Here is a 22,811-nt window from a genome sequence, read left to right on the forward strand (position 1 = left end):
CTGCCCTGGCTGTCCCTTTGCTGGATATTCGTTTGCTGGCTGTCCCTGCCCTTCATGTCCCTGTTCTGGCTATCTCTGTCCATGATGTCTCTGACCAAGATGTCCCTGTCCCAGCTGTCCCTGTCCCAGATGGCTGTCCCCGCCCTGGCTGTCCCTGTCCATGGTGTCCCTGTCCATGATGTGGCTGTCCTGGATGTCTCCATGCTGAGGGTCCCTCTCTGTCCATGATATCCCTGCCCTGGCTGTCCCTGTCCCAGATGTCCCCGTCCATGATGTCCCTATGCTGAAGGTCCCTCTCTGTCCATTATGTCCCTGTCCCATATGTTCCTGACCTGGCTGTCCCCACCCTGGCTGTCCCTGTCCCAGATGTCCCTGTCTGGCTGTCCCTGTCCAAGATGTCCCTGTCCCGACTGTCCCTATCCTTGATGTCCCTGTCCCAGCTGTCCCTGTCCATGATGTCCCTGTGCTGGACATTCCCATGCTGAGGGTCCCTCTCTGTCCATGATGTCTCTGTCCATGATGTCCCTGTCCCAGGTGTCCCCACCCTGTCTGTCCCCGTCCCCGCTGTCCCCGCCGCCGCTCGGTGGCTGCTCTCGGTGCTGGCAGGGTCTGTCCCCAGGGCTGGCAGGGTCTGTCCCCAGAGCCCCGGTGGCTGCTGCGAGTGGGAAGGTGCAAATGACACACAGAGGGCTCGGGGAGCCAATTTGCAGCAGAAGGTGGAGACTGTAACAGATCCAATTCCAACTGCAGGCAGGGCAGCGATTCCCAAAGAGCCTCCTGGAGGGAACCTCCGGGGTAGAGCTCTCATTTCAGGGAATGGCTCCTGCCCTGCAAGCAAGGCTGGAAAATGCAGCCTGCCAAACAAGGACCAAGGGCCAGCTTGCTTAGACCTGGCCTTTCCCTGCTTTGGGAATGCTGAGTTCAGCCTCCATCCAAAAGGCTGTATCAGCTGCAGGGTGTAATGGTGTGGCTTTTGTCCTTTATCCCACTGATTTGTGGGGTTGTATCTGTGTCCTGTGAGTGTGTGAGTCCCCTGTCACCCTGTCCCAGAGCCCAGCACAGCCTGGAACAGCTTGGTGCAGGCAGGGCAGAAATGAAGGCTGAAGGAAGCAGCACTCGTTGACTCACTCCCAGCCCCAGAGGGACTGAAATCCCTCCTGCTCAGGGCACAACTGCTTCTCTGTGGGCTTTTTGTGCTCCAGAAAAACCCTTTGCAAGGCTGAGGAACCTTGGGTGTGCTCAGGGTTTGGGCACCAAAGATCCCTTGGGACATTTGCAGGTGGGTATCAGCACTGGGGGGGATTTCGTGATGAACTTCAGGTTTGTTCATCACTTCTTCCCCCAAAACACTTGAATTTTCTTAGCTGGAATTCCCTGCACTCATTCCATGTTTGAACTGTGTTTCCTTCCCCTTGCAGGCTGAGTTTTTGCCTCAGAAATTGGGGTAAGAAGAGCCGCTGAGCTGCTGGTTTAATATCAATGCTCCAAGTGCTGCCCAGCTCCTGGTTTAATCTCAGTGCTCCAGATTTTGCCCAGCTCCTGGCTTAATCTCAGTGCTCCAAGTATTGCCCAGCTCCTGGTTTAATCTCAGTGTTCCAAGTATTGCCCAGCTCCTGGTTTAATCTCAGTATTGCTCCAAGTATTGCCCAGCTCCTGGTTTAATGTCAATGCTCCAAGTATTGCCCAGCTCCTGGTTTAATATCAATGCTCCAAGTATTGCCCAGCTCCTGGTTTAATGTCAATGCTCCAAGTATTGCCCAGCTCCTGGTTTAATCTCAGTATTGCTCCAAGCATTGCTCAGCTGCTGGTTTAATCTCAGTATTGCTCCAAGTGTTTCCCTGCAGCAGCCCAGGATGCTGGAAAGCTGCTGGAGATTGGTCTCAGAGCCCTGATTTCCCCCACTTGTGGGTTCCTAATGCTCCACCCTATAAATGCAGTGGGACACAGTGCCAGGGATGCAGAGGAAGGTCCTTCAGCCCTGTCCCTGTGTCCCTGTGCCCATCCCGGGCTGGCTCCTCCTGGTGCTGCTGCCAGCAGAGAGAGGCAAAGAGCCACACAGCAGCAGCAGGGCTGGGGGCTCTGCAGGGAGTGAAGCTTTTCCCGGGAGAGATTTGGAGTTTTTTAATGCCTATGATAGGTTTGGAGGTGCAGCCCATTAAGGAAATTGTGAGAAATGCTACCCACTTTCAAAAAACCGAAATGGTTTATTAAAACCTGATCAAAAATACAACAGAAGGCTGAATAGAGAAAATATTGAGGCGCTGGGAGCATTTTCCCCACTGTGGGCTCATCACGCAATGGAGGTTTTGCCTTTTAACCCTTTATCCCCTCCCACAGTTCTGTCCAACTCCCTTTTGTTGTCCAGTGGTGGAGTTCACTTCCTTAAGTCTTGATTGGAGGTCAGGTGCTGCCAGAGTAACAACCCAAATGTCCTCCCAAATGTCCCAAACCCAGGCCACCCCTGATAACAACACAAGTGAGTAAATCATGACTATAAATCTATAAAACATCTCGCTTTTAATTCTCTATTAAACATATATATACTTCTCTCTCTTAATTCTCTATTAAACATACATATATAATTATATTAATTATTTATTAAATATACAGATATAAATATACTTCTATTAGTTCTCTACTAAACATATATGCATATATATACTTCTCTCTATTAATATCTATTAAACATATATACATATATATACCTCTCTCTATTAATTTTCTATTAAACATGTATGTATATATATAATTCTCTCTATAATTCTTTATTAAAATAGAAACATATATACTTCTCTCTCTTAATTCTCTATTAAACATGTATACATATATATAATTCTGTCTATTACTTCTTTATTAAAAATACAAACATATATACTTCTCTCTATTAATTTTCTATTAAACATGTATACATATATGTACTTCTCTCTATTAAATCTCTATTAAATATATATACATATGTATATATACTCCTCTATTAATTCTCTATTAAACAAATATATGACTTCTCTCTAATTCTCTATTAAACATATGTGCATATATATATACTTCTCTTTATTAATTCTTTATTAAACATAAATACATATAAATATACTTCTCTCTATTAATTCTTTATTAAGCATATATACATATATCTCTCTTAATTATCTATTAAATATATATACATACATATATATGTCTTTCTATTAATTCTCTATTAAACATATATACATATATATACCTCTATTAATTCTCTATTAAACATAGATACATAAATATATCTGTTAATTCTCTGTTAAGCACATATAGACTTCTCCCTATTAATTCTTTATTAATATATACATATATAGACTTCTCTATTAACTCTGTATTAAATGTATATAGATATAATGCTCTCTATTAATTCTCTATTAAACATATATATATATATATATATTCTTCTCTCTATTAAACACATATACAGGATATTTTCCTTTTCCTTGTGAGACTCAGCCATGGCATCACCCATCTATGACAAGATGCAGCTCATTAATGAATGCAGCTCATTAATAAAGGCTCCCTGGTCAGGCAGAGGGAGGTGCTGCCTATTCCCTGTCTGTTTTTTTCTCCCCAAAGTTCAGATGTGAGCTGGCACGGGTGTGCTCCGTGCCCAGACTCTGGGAGGGGAGAGGGAGGGAGGTGTGAAGCCCTGGCAGTGCCAGCAGTGCCACAGCTCTGCCTCCTTCTCGGGGCCATGTGTTCCCACCTCCCGAGCCTGCACTGGCACAGCTGGCTGCTCCAGGAGCTGAGCTTAATAAAAACCCAGCTCATCCCCCTCCCCAAATCCTGCCTGCTCTGCCTCTGCTTGGCCCTGGTTTCCCTGCTGGCTGTGCAGCCCGAGGGATGGGATGGGATAATGGGATAGGATGGGATATGGGGTGCTGGGGCTGTGCTGCCCAAACAGGAACCAGCTGCAGCTGCTGAAGGGGAAAGAAAAGATAAAATTCGATCAAATTTCTATTTTTTTTCTATTAAATTTCTATTTAGATACAATTTTTATTGATAAGGAATCAACAATAGGCCTGAAGTGGAGGCTGGACATTAATCCAGGGATCACAAAACCAGCAGTAAACACCCTGAGCTGTGGATCTTGGCTGACTAAAATCCTTGTAGCCACCAGACACCGGGTTTAGGATTTTTGACCCACGTCTCCCTCCTTAGTGTAGGATCATAGGCTGGAGAAGACCTGGGGAGGTCACAGCCCCCAGGATTTGCTGCTGGAATTCTGCCTGTTCATTTCAGTGAGTGTTCGCCTGCCCCTCCTGCCCAAATGCAAGAGCACAAATTTGTGAGCGAACACAGCTCCATCACTGACTTTGTACCCTCAGCATCAGGGGGAGAGGGGAAAAAATGGGAAAAACGGGAAAAAAATCGACAATAAGCCTGAAGTGGAGGCTGGACATTAATCCAGGGATCACAAAACCAGCAATAAGCACCCTGAGCTGTGGATCTTGGCTGGCTAAAATCCTTGTAGCCACCAGACACCGGGTTTAGGATTTTTGACCCACATCTCCCTCCCTGTGATCTTTATGTGGGATCAGAGGCTGGAGAGGATCCGGGGAGGTCACAGCCCCCAGGATTTGCTGCTGGAATGCTGCCTGTTCATTTCAGCCTGCACCTCCTGCCAAATGCAAGAGCACCAATTTGTGAGCGAACACAGCTCCATCGCTGACTTTGTGCCCTCAGCTTCACCCGTCAGCATCAGGGGGAGAGGGGAAAAAACGGGAAAAATCGACAATAAGCCTGAAGTGAAGGCTGGACATTAATCCAGGGATCACAAAACCAGCAATAAACACCCTGAGCTGTGGATCTTGGCTGACTAAAATCCTTGTAGCCACCAGACACCGGGTTTAGGATTTTTGACCCACATCTCCCTCCCTATGATCCCTATGTAGGATCATAGGCTGGAGAGGACCTGGGGAGGTCACAGCCCACAGGATTTGCTGCTGGAATTCTCCCCGTTTATTTGAGTGGGTGTTTGCCAGCACCTCCTGCCCAAATGCAAGAGCACAAATTTGTGAGCAAACACAGCTCCATCACTGACTTTGTACCCCCAGCATCAGGGGGAGAGGGAAAAAAACGGGAAAAGCTGAAGAATGAGCCCAGGCTGTGGATGTGCGGCGGGCAGAGGTCCCTTGGAGACAGACAGACAGACAGACACTCGCTGTTCTGCACAGCCCTTCCTGCGCGTTGGCGGAGCCTGAGCTGTGGCACTTGTGACTTCTCACTCCGCAGCCTCTCCAAACGCACTTTTGGCAACCGGGCTGCTCTGAAACTGTTTCATCTCTCCCCCATTAGGCTCGGGGAGGTGCAAAGAGGCTCGGCGGCTCGATGGGCAGGCATTCATTGCGGCGCCGCTGCCTCAATCAGGCGAGCAGCGGGGAGAGGCGCCCCCGCTGCCGCAGCCGCAGCAGCGCCCGCCGGATCCATCGGCGATAAGAGCCACCCTTTTGGGCAGTAATGGCTTTTCCTCACGGTGTTGATGAAGAGCGAAGAGCCCCATTTGCAGTAAACTGTAATTTTTCCCCCGCTCAGGTCTCCCGCAGGATGCGATAGATCCGGGATGTGTTCTTTGAGCTGCTGCTCCCTTTTCCTGGCAGGAAAATGCCCCTTTTTTGGCCTGGGGATATTCTCGGTGTCGCTGAGGTGAGCGGGGTTCAGGCATCACCCAAGGCACGGAGGGAGCTGCAATGCACCCCAAAGAACCTCCCTGGTCCCAGGAGGTGCTCCTGCTCAGCCGCAGCCCGGCTTGGTTCCAGCCCTTCAGCTTTAGGGATTTAGGAGCTGGTTTTATCAGCTCATCCTGATAAACATGGGCCCATCACAGTTCTGTCCGGGCTGGCTCGTGGTGTGTTCACTGAGGTGTGTTATGGTACCTTGAGCACCGGATTTCTTATTATTTCTATTCTATATTATTTATATAAATAATTATTATTATTTCTGCCCTTTTAACCCCTTTTACAATACAATAACCAAACTAACAGCACGTGTTTAACGACCTATCAACTATTTTACAACAGTTTCTAAGCTATTTTTAACAATTCCAAGTCATGTCCAGGTCACAGAGCTGATTACACCTGTCATCTTGGTGTGGTTAAAATGGGATTAAACAAATCTGATCTGGAGCGACCTGAGCTGGATTAGGGAGCCCGGGGAGGGGTTGGGCACCTCCAAAAGTGCCATCCAACCCAAACCATTCCATGATTCCAGTGGCATCCACGTCCTCCTGCAGCCCTGGTGCAAGGATGGTTTTCAGTGAATGATTCTCACTCTGCTGAAGCCTTTCCAGGAGAGTGCTGGGAGGATTAATTAGTTAATGTTTATTGAGTGCTGGGAGGCTGCACCGTGTTATTTCAGAGCTGATTTTAGCCGTGGGGACTCGATTCTGGTTCCACCCACTCTTGGGTTGGGATCTGGCAGCAGCTCCTGGTGCTGGGAATCAGCAGGGCCAGGGCAGTGCCCGTCCCTGTGCTGGCATTGCCAGGGCACCTCCAGGGGTGGGGAGAGCCCTTGAGGGGCTGGAGCAGGGCCAGGGCAGGGACAGAGCTGGGAAGGGGCTGCACAATCCCTGAGGGAGCTGGGCAGGGGCTCAGCCTGGAGCAAAGGAGGCTCAGGGGGCCCTTGTGGCTCTGCACAGCTCCTGCCAGGAGGGAAACAGGGACAGGAGCAGAGGGAACGGCCTCAGGGGAGCTCAGGGTGGGCACAGCAGGAATTTCTCCATGGAAAAGGTGGTGAAGTATTGGAAGTGCCCAGGGCAAGAGTGGAATCCCCATCCCTGTAAGAATTTCAAGCCCTGTGGATGTGGCACTTGGGGACAGGGGCAGTGGTAGCCCTGGCAGTGCTGGGTGTGATTGCCTGAAATCTTTTCCAACCTGAACAATTCCCTGATGCCACTCAGGGACTCAACAATGCTCAGAATGGCAAAGAGGAGTTGTGGCATCCAGGAGGAGTCCCGGGTGCCTCCTGTGCTGCCTCATTGCAGCCCCAGGAGGGGCAGAAATGATCAGAGCCCTCTGGGATTTATCCCACTCTTGGGATCCCTTGAGCTCTGTGTCCTGAAGAACCAAACCCTTCCTAATGCCAGGATTTTAGGAGCAGGGCTGTAAAAACACCAGTGGGGAGGTTTCCTGTGAAGAAGGAGAGCCATAGGTGGTGTTACCTGCTTTTCCAGGTTTGTCAGGAATGCCAGACTGCTCCATATCTGTGAGCAGCTGGAGTTGGGCTGGTTTTTTCCCCTTTATTTCAATCATTTAAAGAACTGGGATTATTGGGGAAGCACATCTGGATTGGAGGCTGCCCTCCCCAGGGCACAGGAAGGAGCTGGAGCGCTCCAGGAGCAGCTCTGCTGCATCCCACGTTCTGCACCACCCAATATTTGGAATTCAGCGTGGGCTGGGTGATCCGAGCTGTGCTTTAATAAACCTCACAAGCCCCGGGGTGTGAAACCACTGGCAGTTCCTGACGGGGTGCAAAGTGCCGCTGTTACCTCGTTAAAATCTGCGTTTCCTGGGTGCAGGGGGGCTGCTGGGCGGTGAGAGCATCGCTGCTGGAGCAGGATGGGAACAGCTTTTGATACAGAACTGGCTGGACAGATGAAATAATTAACTAAAATTACTGTTTTTCAATGATTTCCTCTCCAACCTGTCCTTACAGAGGGGTTTTATTGTGTAATGGTGTAAAGTCCAGCCCGGGCAGACCCCACTGAGGGATCTCTGCAGGACTTAAACCTTTGGGTTTTCCTTTCCACGTTGTGCTCATCCACCCCATGCCTCCTAATTAGTTCTTTGTCTATAATTGTGCCTTGTCATGACGAGTGATTAATGAGTGATTAATCAATGAGGGCTTTTCTGCAGGCAGTTATTCCTGGCTGGCATAGCTGGAGAGGCACCCATGGATTGAGGATCTGTGCTCAAAGGGTGGCACCAGGTGCTTTGAAGCTGAAGGAGGATTAGTTTGGATTAGAAATAAGGCAGAAGATTTTTATGGAGAGGGTGACAAATAAATTGCTGTCTCTGAGTGCAGGACTGTGAAATGTTCCCGTGTTTAATAGGAGGAGGCTCATCCATTAAGGAGAACTGGAACCCTCCGTGCTGTTTTTATAGTGACAGGTGTTGGGGAAGAGATTGGGGCTGGATGGATTCTTTAAATAAATTCTTTTTTTTTTTTTATTTTTTTAAACTATCTCCAAGCTGCAATTCTGCTGCTAAATAAGGATTGCTAATGAATGTCCTGACAAGCAAAGATCACATCTATTCCCAAGATTTATTCCAGTCTCCATCTCCTCACCACAGCTTTGGTTCTCTTCAGATTCTGGTGGTCTTTGAGGCCCTGCCTTAAACATCACCATGATATTTGAGGTGATGTTTTGGATAACTGAACTCAGCTCCTGAGTTCATAAAATCCCAGAATCCTGGAATGGGTTGGGTGGGAAGGGACCTCAGAGCCCATCCAGTGGCATCCCTGCCATGGCAGGGACACCTCCCAAATGGATCCAGCCTGGCCTTGGACACTGCCAGGGATCCAGGGACAGCCCCAGCAAATCTGGGAATTCCAGCCCAGGCAGGAATTCCTTGCCAAGATCCCAGCCCAATCTCCCCTTTCCCAGTGGAAGCCATTCCCTGTGTGCTGTCCCTCCATCTCTTGGAAATTGTCTCTCTCCATCCTTCCTGCAGCTCCTTCAGGCCCTGCAGGGCCACCCTGGGCTCACCCCAAAGCTTCTCCTGTGCAGGTGAACAATGCCAGCTCTGGCAGCCTTCCCTCCCAGCAGAGCTGTTCCATCCCTGGGTCCATCCTGGAACCTCCTCTGGGCTCTCCAGCAGCTCCAGATCCTCCTTGTGCTGCCACCCCAAGCTCAGGGCTTCAAAACTGCTCCAGGTGATGACAAAAGTGGGGACAAAAGTGGTGACTCTTCCTTGAAAAAACTGTAGAAAAATCAGAATCCTGGAAAGGACGGGTGGAAATCTCTTCCTTGAGTCCTGAAAAGGTGGATCTGAGACCACTTGTGAGCAGCCTGGAGCTGGTTCCTGCCCGTCCATGTCCATGAAGCAGAGCCTGACCTGACCCCTGTGGTCTCCCCTGATCTGACCTAGGGGAGAGCTGCAGTGGCCACAGGGGAAATGTCCATCCCAGGGGACCCTCCTGCTCCTGGTCAAGGCGGAACCATCCAGAGGAAATATCCATCCCAGGAGAGCCTCCTGCTCCTGGTCCAGGTGGATCCATCCAAGGGAAATGCTCCATCCCAGGAGCTCCACCTGGTCCTACCCATCCCTCCTGGACTGAAATCTAAACCCCAGCACGGATCTGGGGTCATTCCCTGAGCTCCAGAGCAGATCCCCCAGTTTCCCAGTGAGGGGGATGAGGTGGGAGCGTGGCTGTTCCTCCAGGGCAGGAATGAAATCCCCCCAAACCCAGGGACTGCTCTCCCAAAGCAGCCCGGGCTGGCAGGGCTGTCAGGGAGCTGGAGCTGCTGGAAAACGCTGCAGACAGAAGAGGAATTAGAGGAGAAAGAAGTGAAAATGAGCTGGCAGAATCCTGAGGTGACTCATCAGGTGCATCTTGTGAAGTCTCTTTGGAGAAGTAATGAAACCGCGTGTTCTAACAATATTTGCACTGCAGCAGGGAAAGGCATAAATATTGGGATCAATTAATGAAATTAGAGAATTTGACCAAAAAAGCCCTCGTGCTGGCTCAGAAAGCATCCCTCTTCCTTTTTGCTGGTGTCAGTGCCTGCAGTTGGAGAGGAAAATCCCGCAGTTGTGTTTCCCACCCTGCATAAAGGGGATGTGGGCAGCCCTGGGGTCGCTGGGATGGGCTGGGAAGGCTCCTGGAGCCCCAGGAATTCCTCTGCAGGTGAACAATCACCCCGTGGAAGGTCTCCAGCTGGTGGGCAGGCAGAGACCTCAGCACTGTCTGGGTGTGGAGCCTCCTTCCCTTTGGGTGCTGGGGTTTTGACCCACCCGGTCTGTAGCACCAGGGTTGTCCTTTGTGTGCCCCAGGCTCTGTTTTCCACCCGGGAAAGGGGGAATGATGATTTTCCTTAGGAAGGGAATTTTCCTTCAGGAAAACTCCATTGTGTCTATGACATTTACATATTCAGTTCCTCATCACAGGCAGTGGAGCTCATCACAGAGCTTCATTTTGGACCTTGGGGTGAATTTGGAGTGAAATTTGGGGTTGTTGGTATCAGTGGGTCAATTAATGCAATTTACAGCAGATTAATTACCTTATCCCAACAGCATTTAAATGGATTTATATTTGGGACTGGCAGCAAAGCTGGGGTGAGGGATGAAGCTTAATGAACACAGTGGCAATGCTGAGCTCAGCAGGGTGAGCACCTGATGTGCAGGCTGGGTGGGTTGGGTGGGGAAAGCAGGAGCCAAAAAGAGCCATCACCATGCTGGGCTGTGGCAGCAGCAGGAGCAGAGCTCCCCAGGTTCTCCTGGCACAGCTTCCCTTGGAATAATTCCCCCGGTTCCTGGCGGCCTCCACTCAAGAGGATGTTGACAAATTGAAGAGAAGTGAAGGAGCCATGAGGGTGGGGAGAGATTGGCAAAGCAGCCTTGCCAGGGAAGCAGCCAGGAGCCTGGCTCGCAGAGAATTTGTGGGGTTTTAGATGGAAATGGAGCTTAAGGGGTGGAATTGCAGCTCCAAGGACCTGGGGGCAGAACAAACCCAGACAGAGGTGCCGGGGCCTCGGGGCTGAACACGAGTTTTTAACAGCAAAACCCAGCAGCTGCTGGGACATTTCAGAGCCCTGGCTTCCCACCCATCCCTGGGGTGATGCACATCAGCGTTTGGGGGTTTGGAGGTGATAATTTGGGGTTAGGTTTTAGTTTACGTTTAGGAAACCCCTCAGCCTTGGGGAGGAAGGGCAAACCCTGGGGCTGTGTCTGCGCCAGGGCATCTCCGGGCTTGCTGTCTCCTCCTGAACCTCTCAGGGGATGTTTCCTCCTCCAACCCCTCACTCTGAGCTGGGTTTGGGGCTTTTGGAGCTGTCAGGAGGCAACAGGGAGAGTTTTCAACGAGATTTTCCCTCTCCCTGAGCATTTCTTGGTGCATTTAGAAATGAGAACTGGTGGTTGTTTATTTTATTTATTGGAAGCCCAGGGTTTATCTGAAGAGCGCCCTGCAGGGTTTGCCCCACCTTTGTTCCCCAGCAGAGCTGGATTTCCGCAGGAAGCTCATCCAGGGAGAGGCTGTGCTAAATTTACATTGAGATCTGGGTGCAGCAGAGGATTTGGGGTTTTTAAAGCTCTGAAATCTGGCTGTTCTTGCTCTTTCTTCCCATTTAATACAAGTTTAATATTGTCTCTCCCTGCTCATGCAGGTGTGAAGGAGCTCAGGTGTGTAAAGAGTCTTTAAATCCATCCTGGTGGGCTGCAGGAAATGAGATTTTTGTCCCAATCCGTTGTGTTTGTTTATGACAGCAGTTAAAAGATGAATATTTGGAATAAAACTACACTGGGTTTTTTTAACATTTAATGTTCTCTTTTGTTTTTCCAGCTGTGGGGAGCTCAAAAAATCAAACAGGTAACACACTTTAAAAAATATTTTCAATTTTCCTTATTATTTTCAAGTATTGCTGCTTTTTCCTGTCCTCCCTCGTTCCCTTTGCCAGTTGCTGTTTTGCCTTCCCATGGAAATGTAAATGCAGAGAACACTCTGCCACCAAAAAGCCTGATTTTTTTTCTTTTTATATATATTTATATATTTTGATGTCTTCATTTTCTCCTTCCTGTCTAGTCAAGAGCTCTCTTGTCTCCAGTTTTTTGCAAACAGTTTGACAGTTCCTTGGGAAGGTTTGTGCCTGTGCTGTACCTTCCTCCCTGCAGCCCCTGGGGAATGGATTTCTCCTTCCCAACGAATCCCAGTGCAGCCTCCTGGGCTTGGCAGAAAATCTGGGGGAAATGTGAGCAAAAAGGGGCCAAGTGAGCTTTGCTGCTGTGGTCAGAAGGGCAGATTTGGGGGTTTTGGGGTTTTTGGGATCTCCAGAGGCACCAGGGCTGTGGGAGAACATCAGGGTTGGAATTTGTGGAAAATTCAGGTGCTGTGTGGGGTTTTTGGGTGTCCCTTGTGGGGGCATCCAGGGAGGGCTGGACCTGCCTGTTGGTGTCCCAGCTGGTTCTGGAGCAGGCGGGGAGAAGGTTCTGGAATGGGATCCATACCTAGATACAGGGGAGAAGGTTCTGGAATGGGATGCGCACCTGCAGTAGGAGAAGGTTCTGGAATGGATCCACAACTGGAGATGGGGGAAGGTTCTAGAATGGGATCCACACATAAGGATGGGGGAGAAAGTTCTGGAATGGGATCCACTTCATGAGAAGGTTCTGGAATGGGATCCACAGCTGGAGATGGGGAGAAGGTTCTGGAATGGGATTCACACATAGAGATGGGGAGAAGGTTCTGGAATGGAATCCACAGCTGGAGATAGGGAGAAGGTTCTGGAATGGGATCCACAGCTGGAGATGGGGAGAAGGTTCTGGAATGGGATCCACAGCTGGAGATGGGGAGAAGGTTCTGGAATGGGATCCACAGCTGGAGATGGGGAGAAGGTTCTAGAATGGGATTCACACATGGAGATGGGGAGAAGGTTCTGGAATGGGATCCATACCTGCAGTGGGGAGAAGGTTCTGGAATGGGATCCACACATGGAGATGGGGAGAAAGTTCTGGAATGGGATCCACACCTGCAGTGAGAAGGTTCTGGAATGGGATCCACACCTGCAGGGGGAGAAGCTCCTGAACTGAATCCCCCCATTGTGTTTGGGCCCCGGGGGTTTTGGGGTTTCCCCTGTGGCCCCTTTGCTCCCCTGCAGGATAAAGGGATTTTTCTCCTCATCCTCCCCATCCTCTGCCACAGCCAAACATTTCCCACCTTTCCCACCCAGCACATTTCAGCCCCAATGGGGGTGCTGAGGACAGGCAGGGACAGAAAATCATTTTCCTTTTCCCTCCTCATTTGCCTTTCCTGGGGCTCAGGTGCAGCTGGGGGTGGCTTTTGGGGACACAGAGCTAAGACAGAGCCACTCTGTGTATGTAAGGGTCAATGATTTCCTCCTAAATGATCAAAATAATTAAAATTTTTGTTTTAGTGTCTTTAATTACTGCAGGAGAGCAGTGCTGGTGAGGGCTTTTGTGGAGGCTGCTGAGCCTTTGGTGGAAGTGAGGAGGGTCCCAGGTGGGGAAATTCCAGGGACTGTGTGGTCACAGGAGGTGTTTGGAGCTGAGGGGTGGCTGTGCTGTGCCCTGTGCCCTCACTGTGGCTCTCTGGTGACATTTTCCAGGCCATCATCCACCCCGACACCAATGAGACCATCTTCATGCCTTTCCGAATGTCAGGTACGCTGTGTCTGCCATTCTCCTGGAATTTGGATAAACACTGGGGTGGGGGTTCTCCTCTTTGAGAACTGAATCTTGTCAGCATTTAAACCATGATTAGGGAGGAATTCCAACATCAAAATCTCTTTGCAGGTGATGAAAATGAGGATCCTAAATTCCACTGTGAGATTTAGTGCTTAATATTTTCCTTTTTCCTTTCCTTTTCTCCCTTTCCTTTTTCTCCCTTTCCTTTTTCTCCCTTTCCTTTTTCTCCCTTTCCTTTCTTCCCCTTTCCTTTTATCCCCTTTCCTTTTATCCCTTTTCTTTTTTCCTTTTCCTTTTCCTTTTCCTTTTCCTTTTCCTTTTCCTTTTCCTTTTCCTTTTCCTTTTCCTCTTTTGTTTCCTTTCTTCCTTTTCCCTTTCCCTTTCCCTTTCCCTTTCCCTTTCCCTTTCCCTTTCCCTTTCCCTTTTTCATTTTTCTTTTTCTTTTTCTGTGTTTTTGTTTTCATTTTTCCTTATCCTTTCTCCTTTTCCTTTTCCCCTTCCCTTTTTCCCTTTTTCCCTTTTCCTTTTTCTCCCTTTTCCTTTTCCCTTTCCTTTTTTCCTCTTTCCTTTTTCCCCTTTCCTTTTTTTCCCTTTTCCTTTTCCCTTTCCTTTCCATCACTATTGGGAGCATTTTAACTTTACATTAAATGGCAAATCTTGCTGCCCACAACTTCAGGGGTGTAAACTCCAGGTCAGCAGCCTGATCCATCCTCACTGGATGAAGAGGAGGGGGCTGGGGAGGTTTATTCCTCAGGAAAGAATGGGATGATCCCTGTTTTTCAATGGTGATGATATCCACTGGCCCCAGCACTGGGATTCCAGGGAGGATCAGCCCCTCTGTGCCTTAATGAGCTGTTTAATGATTAAAAATGAAATTAAAAGCCCCCTTTGGGGTTTCCTCACCATGCTCAGGTGCCCAGCAGCTTTTCTCGAATGCCAGGGCAGCCCTGGTGCTTTTCCAGCAGATTTATTGAAATAAACAGGACCTTTCCCATGGGTTTGGGTGCAACATCCCCTGATTTGGGCGCTGGGGAATTGAACAGGGTGTGTGCTCAGTGCTTTGGGGCATGATGCTGAGGGTGAAGGGAGGAGAAGCCAGCACCCTCTGCTCGGCTGCCTTGTCCTGAATTTGTCTCCCAATCTTTTCTTCCTCTCAGGTCTTTGCCCTTTTTGGCTGTAAATTGGATGCAGGAAGTGCATTCAGTGATATTGGGGAAAGGCTCTGAGACCTCCCCCTGGAAGTCAGGGACATGAATTATAATTAGCACAGGAATTGGCAGCCACAGCAGGGGGAATGTGAAACGTTTGATTTCTGTGGTGCTCAATAAAACTTGAGGAAAAGACTTGGGAGAGCTGGAAAAGCAAAAATAAAGGATGGGAAAGCCAGGAAGGGGCTGCAGTTGTGGGTTGGAGCATCAGGAGGAGCTCCAGGATGCCCCAGGGTGGTGGCAGTGAGGGCACCTGGTTGTGCCAGGAGTCCTTAAACTAGGGCATTCATTCAAATTCATTAATTTATTTTTCTTTTCCCCCACAGGTTACATCCCCTTTGGAACACCCATTGTAAGTATTTGGTTGTGGGCACCAAGAAATGATTCCTGAGCATAATTCTGTACCAGGAAATGATTCCTGAGCACAACTCTGCACACTCCAGCACCTCATCCCCACCTTCCCCATTTCCTGTTATTGAGGGGTTTTATCTATTAATGTATTGAGGGTATTTATCTTTTATCTACCAGGTTATTGATGAATTAACCCAACCTCTGTTTGAGGGTATTTATCTATTAATGCATTGAGGGCATTTATCTGTTATTAAGGGGGGTTTATCCATTAATATATTGAGGTTATTTACCTACATTTTATGAGGTTATTTAGGAATGAACACAACCTCTGAGGTTATTTATTTATCTATTATTGAGGTTATTTTTCTATCAATATACTTATCTGTTATCTAGTATTATATATTATGTCTATTGAGGTTATTGATGAATTAATCCAACCCCTATTCAAGGTTATTTATCTATTATCAAGGTTATTTATTTTTTAATATATTGAGGTTATTTATCTGTTATCTATCAGCTAATTGATGAACTAACCCAACCCTTATTCAAGGATATTTATGTACTATTGAGGTTATTTATCTATTAATATATTGATAAATATATCTGTTATTTATCAGGTTATTGATTAATTAACCCAGCCTCTGTTTGAGGTTATTTATCCATTTTAAATCATTCCTATAACCTCCTTCAGCACCTTCATCTTTCCCTCTGCAAAGCTGAACTCATTGCTGAATTAACCCAACCCCTATTTGAAGTTATTTATCCATTACTGAAGTTATTTTTCTACCAATATAATGAGGTTTTTTAATCTATTATCTATCAGCTTATTGATGAATCAATCCAACCCCTATTTGAGGTTATTTATCTATTACTGAAGTTATTTTTCTATCACTATATTGAGGTTATTTTTTATTAAATATCAGGTTACTGATGAATTAACCCAGCCTCTGTTTGAGGTTAATTGCCTACTATTGAGGTTATTTATTTATTCATATAGAGAGGTTATTTATCTGTTATCTATCACGTTATTGATGTATTACCCAATGTCTTTTTGAGGTTATTTAGTTGCTGTTGAGGTTATTTGTTTATTAATATGGAGAGGTTATTTTGTATTAAATATCATGTTATTATTAATTAATCCAGCCTCTATTTGAGGTTATTTATCCATTTAAAATCATTCCCACAACCTCCTTCAGCACCTTCATCTTTCCCTCTGCAAAGCTGAACTCATTGTTGGCAAAATGCAACTCCTGCAACTCTCAGATTCCATTTTTGGACACTTTTATTTTGCATTTCTGTGGTTTAAGGGTCTCTTCCCAATGTGAGGAGCTCCAGCTCAGTCAGGCAGTGCTGTGTGCTCTCGTTTGAATTAATTAATCCAAAGATGAAGAGGAAGGGGGAAAGATGAAGGTGCTGAAGGAGGTTGTGGGAATGATTTTAAATGGATAAATCACCTCAAACAGAGGCTGGGTTAATTCATCAATAACCTGATATTTAATACAAAATAACCTCTCCATATGAATAAATAAATAACCTCAATAGTAGATGATTAAACAGAGGCTGGGTTAATTCATAATAACCTGATAGATAATAAAAAATAACCTCTCCATATGAATAAATAAATAACCTTGATAGTAGATAAATAACCTCAAACAGAGGTTGGGTTAATTGATCAACAACCTGGTATTTAATACAAAATAACCTCAATGTATTAATAGATAAATAACCTTGAAGGTAGATAAATAACCTCAAACAGAGGTTGGGTTAATTGATCAATAACCTGATGTGTAATAAAGAAGAACCTCAGTATATTGATAGAAAAATAACCTCAATAGTACATAAATAACCTTGAATAGGGGTTGGGTTAATTCATCAATAACCTGGTATTTAATACAAAATAACCTCAATATATTGATAGATAAATAACCTCAAAAGCAGATAAATAACCTTGAATGAAATTGGGTTAATTCACCTCCTGAGGCTGTGCCTGAGGGTGATTTCTCCTTGTTTTGGAGAATTTTGGGAGTGTTTGGGTGCTCTCCATGGCCAAAGGCAGAAGGGAGAGAATCCTGCCTGTTCTCCTGCTGATTTGTCACCTCACCCAAACAGGAATGCGTAATTTAGCCCAGTTTTGTGGGAAACTGAGGCACACTTTGCCCCAAAAAATTGGAGTCAAGAGGCATTTTATCCTCAAAGCCACCAGCTCCTGGTTCAACTTCTTGGTCCATAAAAATGGTCGAAGGAGCAAAATAGACTAAATTAAATCTCCTTAAACCCAGGGGTGCTCTAGGCCTGGCCTAGGCCCCAAGGAGGGGCTCAGCAGGGCTGCTGCTGTTTGTTGTGGTGGGCAAAGCCTCGGTGGGAACTTTGTGTGGGGCATTTTAAAAGAAAAGGTTAAACAAAAACGAGTTAACGATCAAATTGACAATGAAATCGGCCCCAATCCAGAGCTGTCAGAGGAGCCGAGAGCTGTCAGATGAGCCCAATTTCAGGAGCTGTAAAGGATAAACTGGAACCTCTTGTCATTTAGAAAAAAAAAAAAAAAAAAAAAACCCAAACGTTTCAAATGTTAAAATTAAAATGTAACATTTATGCCAATCGATCTGTGAAATTTAGTGACAAAATTGGCAGCCTGCTCCAGCATAAAAACAGTTTGAGTCTTCTATTCCACAAAGGGGGATGGGATTTCCTCAAGAGAGGCTCGGGCTGGGCCGTCCTTGTCCCCAGGGAGGGTTTGTGCCTGTGCCCAGGTGGGATTTGGGGTCAGCCCGACGCCCCGGGCCGTGAGCGGGGTGGGGATGAGCAGTTTAGGGCCATCCCTCTCCCCGGGGTGTTTCCCTGCAGAATAATCCACTCTGGGGTAGCTCATTGTGAAGGGGATTAGGGCTTTGGGGAAATAATGGGATCTGGGCAGCAGCTCCCCTGACACCTCCAAATCTCAAATCCCAAATCCCGGCAATGTTTCCTCTCCCCGTGGCCTTGCCCTGGGTTTGGCCTCTCCATCCTTTTGGGGTTTGGGGCTGACCCCACAGCAGAGGGACAGCCTGGGCTCTGTGTGTGAGTATTCAGGGTTTGGCTTTGCTCTTTTTTCCCTATTTCCAGCCCAGATTTGGGGCTGACCCCACAGCAGAGGGGACAGCCTGGGCTCTGTGTGTGAGTGTGCAGCTTTGGCTTTGCCCTTTTCCCCATGTCCAGCCTGGGTTTGGGGCTGACCCCACTGCAGAGGGGTCTGTGTGAGTGTGCAGCTTTGGTTTTGCCCTTTTTTCCTCATTTCCAGCCCACATTTGGGGCTGACCCCACAGCAGAGGGAAAAGCCTGAGCTCTGTATGACTGTACAGGGTTTGGCTTTGCCCTTTTTCCCATTTCCAGCCCAGGTTTGGGGCTGACTCCACAGCAGAGGGGTTTGGGTGAGTGATCAGGGTTTGGCTTTGCAGAGGGGACAGCCTGGGCTGTGTGTGAGTGTGCAGCTTTGGCTTTGCCCTTTTTTCCCCATTCTCAGCCCAGGAGGGAGAGGATCCAGCCCCTGGAATTCTTTTCCTGCAAAGCAGCTGCTGGGCTGGAGCCTCATCCCCAGGCTGCTGTTTCCTCTTTGGGAGTAAGATTTATCCACCTTTAGGAAATTCAGCTCAAACTCGGCCTTGAGGGCAGAGTGCTGCTACCACCACAACTCTCAGCCCCTGATTTCCCCCAGCCATCCAAAACTGGGGTCTGGGTGAGGTTTTAGGGAACCCCTGAGGACCCAGGTGGGAATCTGGGGCTGCAGGTGGCTGTCTCACCTTAGGCAGGATTTGGGGTTGGAGCTGGAGCTGCTCAGAGCTCCCTGATGTCCACGGGGTGGCTTTGGGGGCCACCAAGGGCCCTTCACACCTGATCACCAATTAAATTCTGTCGCTGACACTTCGCCAGTGTTTAGGAGCTCTTTTTTTTTTTATATATATTTTGTTTTCCTTCTTAGTTATTTTTTCCCCTGACAGTAATTAAAAGTGAAATTGTACATTTCTTGACAGACTCTTGCACATATGGAGAGTTTGCATTTAAACGTGCCTCTTTCAGTCATACAGATTTTGGGTGCTCTTTTTTTTCTTTATTTATTTATTTTTCCCCGCCGGAATTTTCCCCCGGCGCTCAGCCCCAGCCTCTGCCTGGCCCTGCTCCTTCCCCAGCCTCTTCCTCCCGCTGGTTTGGGGGGCACCAGGGGCTCGGGGCTGGGTTTGGGGTTAGGGTGGGCTTCGTTTGGGGCCGCGTTAATTAATGCCGAGCTCTGCGTGGGGGGAACGGAGCCGTAAATTAGTGGGAGCTGGCTCGGGGCCAGGGAACAAAGTCCCTGCAACTCCACGAGAGTGGGAGGAAAAGCTGGAGGAGGAGGAGGAGAAGGGAGAGGGGATGGGAAGGGAGCGAGGCCGCCCAAGCCCCGGCCCCTTTTGTTCGGTGCCGTTTGAGACGTTCCCTCCATCCCTGGGGATGGCCCCAGCTCACCCCTGGGAGGACAGGACTCCATCCCTTCCCAGATTCCTGGGAATGAGCTGGGAGGACAGAACTCCATTCCATCCCTTCCCAGATTCCTGGGAATGAGCTGGGAGGACAGAACTCCATTCCATCCCTTCCTAGGTTCCTGGGAATGAGCTGGGAGGACAGGACTCCATCCCATCCCTTCCCAAATTCCTGGGAATGAGCTGGGAGAACAGGACTCCATCCAATCCCTTCCCAGATTCCTGGGAATGAGCTGGGAGGACAGGACTCCATCCCATCCCTTCCCAAATTCCTGGGAATGAGCCGGGATGAGGCTCTGGGGAAGGTCTGAGGGTGGGGATGAGCTCCCAGCATTTGGAGTGAATGGATGGGGTTAAAGAGTTGCTCAACCTTTGAATTCCATGGGGTTTTGCAGGCAGGAAACACCTCCAGAAATGTGGGGAGCTCAGGGCACAGGGAGGGAGGCAGGGATGGCAGGGCTGTCTTATCTGGCTGGGAATTCTTTGTCCTGGCTGTGTTTGTGGGGCTGGTCCTTGGGGTCCCCTTGTCTGCATCCTTTTTCTCTTCTTCAGCTTCTTGTGGCCTAAACCAGGAAAAAATGGCCCTAAAGCAGGAAATGTGGTCCTAAAGCAGGAAACGTGGCCTTAAAACAAGAAAAAAAAAATGCCCTAAAGCAGGAAAAATTACCCTAAAACAGGAAAAAGTGGCCCTAAAACAAGAAAAATGGCTCTATAGCAGGAAAAATGTCCCTAAAGCAGGAAAGATGGTCCTAAGAAAAGAAAAACTGCCTTAGAGCAGGAAAATGGCCCTAAAAACTGTCTGAAAGCAGGAAAAATGACCCTAAAACAAGAAAAAAACTGCTTTAAACCAGGAAGGCTGGCCCTGAGGCAGGTATTTGGTGTGTCAGGGATGGGATTTGCAGAGCTGTGTCCCTGTGGTGCTGTCAGAAAGGGCCCAAGGATACCCCAGGCCCAGGACACACCTGTGTGGCCTCAGGTGCTGCCAGGAGTGACCTTGCAGAGCCTCTGGTGCCCCAGTGCAGGCCCCAGCAGGGAACATCTGGCCAGATGTGCTGGGCTGGGCTGCCCCAAGCCTTGGGGGGACAGTGAAACACCAAAAAGGATGAATTAATTAAAATAAATCTGATTTAAATAAACCCCAGGCTCCCAAAAAGGAGCAAAGTGCTCCCAGGTGGTTCTGCTGCCCTCAGATTCCAGTGGGATTTTTTTCCTGGTGCCCCAAAGAGGGAATGTGCCAAAGGAAAATGAGAATCCCCTGTTTACTACCAGTAGTGACAGCTTTGAACTCTTGCCTCCATACAGAGTTTGTGTTTCCCTCCAGAAACACCTGGATTAGGGAATTCTTTGGGTTTTCATGGAGTCTTTGGGCTCTGCCAGCTGCCAGGGGGTTTTCAGGGTGTATCACAAGCAGGTGATTATTAATTATGATAATTAAAGGTGCAGAGCTCTCAGGGGCTCAGTGACATCAGCCAGTTCCACCCCTGGAAAACAGAGAGACAGGAGGCTGATAATGACTGGGATGACAAAAATAACAGGAATGAAATAGAGCCAGAAATGAGGATAATTTATTCAAGTCCCTGGAAATCAGCTTGGCTGTTTGCATGCCTGGAGAAGCACGGAGAGCAAAGCAGGGATGCTTTAATAATGAGAGAATCTCTCCTCTTGCAGGTTGTTGGTCTCCTCCTGCCCAACCAGACCCTGGCCTCCACTGTGTTTTGGCAGGTGAGGCTCCTTGGGAAGGGTGGGAGTGTGGGGAGGTGTCTTGGTTTGAAAAGCCAGGTGTCTGTAAAGAAGGCAGGAGCCTCCCTTGAAATGGAAAATGTAAATCCCTTTCCTACGAATTATTATAGTTTTGAAATTAAAGGGCTCTCAGGGAAAGGTATGGGAGCAGGAATAACAGTTCTTTACTAGGAGAAAATTAAAAATACAAATGTAATAGTACAAAACAAATCACTGCCAGAGTGAGACCATGCCCTGTCCCCCTGTGTGTCAGGGTGGTGTCCCAGCCCCATCCCATGGGGGCTCAGCCGTCCTGCAGTGCCAGCTGTGGCTCTGCTGCAGCAGGGATCCTGCACAAGGGGGGAGTTTTCCTCTGCAGCTCCAGGGCTGCTGGAGATGGGCCTGGGCTCCCTCTGGCCATGCAGGGCAGCAGAAAGCTGCTCCTCTGGGAATGCAGTGGGCAAAGGCTGCTGGGGTGTCCCAAAGCTCAGATTGGATCCAGGTAGGAATGCTTGGCTCCTCCCCTGGGCGGAGCATCTCCCCATGGGATGGTGGAATTGGATCAGCCATGCAGGGACACTCACTGGCCGTGGACAGAAGATAATTAATAATTAGTGGCCCATGAACAGCAGATAATTAATAATTAATGGCCCATTAACAGAAGAGATCTCCTGGAGGGAGGATTGGCTGTGGAAGAGATGAAGAGAACTGCCCCATGAGCAGCGGATACCTACCCCAGCTCTGACAGGTGGCAGTAGAATACACACTTATCTTACATCCCAGGACAGGAGGGAAGAGCTGGGTTCTGCCCAGAGGACAGCCTGCTGCTGTGGCTGTCCCTCCTGGCCGTGCTGTAGGGACAGGATGTGCCTGGATCCATTCAGGGAAAGGCCTGCCAGGGGCTGGAAACAAATCTGGGCTCCCTATTCATCCCACACCTTCCTGTGCCATGGCAAGGAAGAGGCAGAGCAGGCCAGAAGCAAAATCAGATTTTGGAGCCATTTTGTCTGGGTGAAAATGGCACATCCATGGAGGGGTTGGCCCTAAACTTACCCATCTGCCTTTGGGAGGATGAGGAGCTGGGATTTTCCTTGGGGAAGGATGTTGGAAGGGCTGGGGATGATGGGAGGCCCTGTTGCAGGGAATTTTGGGAATAGGTGTGCATGGCAAAGCCCAGGACTCCTGCACTGAGTCTGCTACAGGAACTCTGGGGGAAAACAATCTGTGTGTAGGGAGGTGCTGGTGTGATTTCCCGTTCACATTCTGGGAATTGAGAGTAAGGGGAGGAAGCAGGCACGGGAAGGAGAGCTCCATAGTAAACACACCACGAGTGTGATTCCGTCGCCAGCTGAAACCAAGGAACGAGTTATTTTCAGCCTCCTTTCTGTGGCAAATGTCTTTTTATTGTCTGCACTGAGAGTGGGGATGGAGCTGTGCAGTCAGGAAGGCTCAGAGCAGAGTGGGATCTGCCGGGAGCACAGCGGTACAGCCCTGCCACGAGTTTGGGGTCTGGTGCATTTGGCTGGGAGCTGTCCCACAGGAGGAGTGGCTGGGGACATCCTGAGCCACTCAGGGCTTTGAAGGCCACTCACCTGCCCTGTTTAGGGACATCTGGGATGGAATCCCAGGCTGATTTGGGTGGGAAGGGACAGTAAATCCCATCCCAT

At 48.5% G+C, this 22,811-nt stretch overlaps 1 protein-coding gene across 1 annotated transcript in view; it reads left to right on the forward strand.

Annotated features, from left to right (window-relative positions):
* SFXN5 (sideroflexin 5) overlaps window positions 1-22,811 on the forward strand; it is a 104,560-nt gene that overhangs the window by 24,990 nt on the left and 56,759 nt on the right. The window contains exons 4-7 of the mRNA XM_058803622.1: window positions 11,518-11,544; window positions 13,298-13,352; window positions 14,911-14,936; window positions 21,094-21,147. Coding sequence (XP_058659605.1) covers window positions 11,518-11,544; window positions 13,298-13,352; window positions 14,911-14,936; window positions 21,094-21,147 — 162 coding nt within the window. The remainder of the gene's footprint in view (window positions 1-11,517; window positions 11,545-13,297; window positions 13,353-14,910; window positions 14,937-21,093; window positions 21,148-22,811) is intronic.

Source organism: Ammospiza caudacuta, chromosome 4, assembly GCF_027887145.1.
Source record: "Ammospiza caudacuta isolate bAmmCau1 chromosome 4, bAmmCau1.pri, whole genome shotgun sequence".
Classification (NCBI taxonomy): Eukaryota; Metazoa; Chordata; class Aves; order Passeriformes; family Passerellidae; genus Ammospiza; species Ammospiza caudacuta.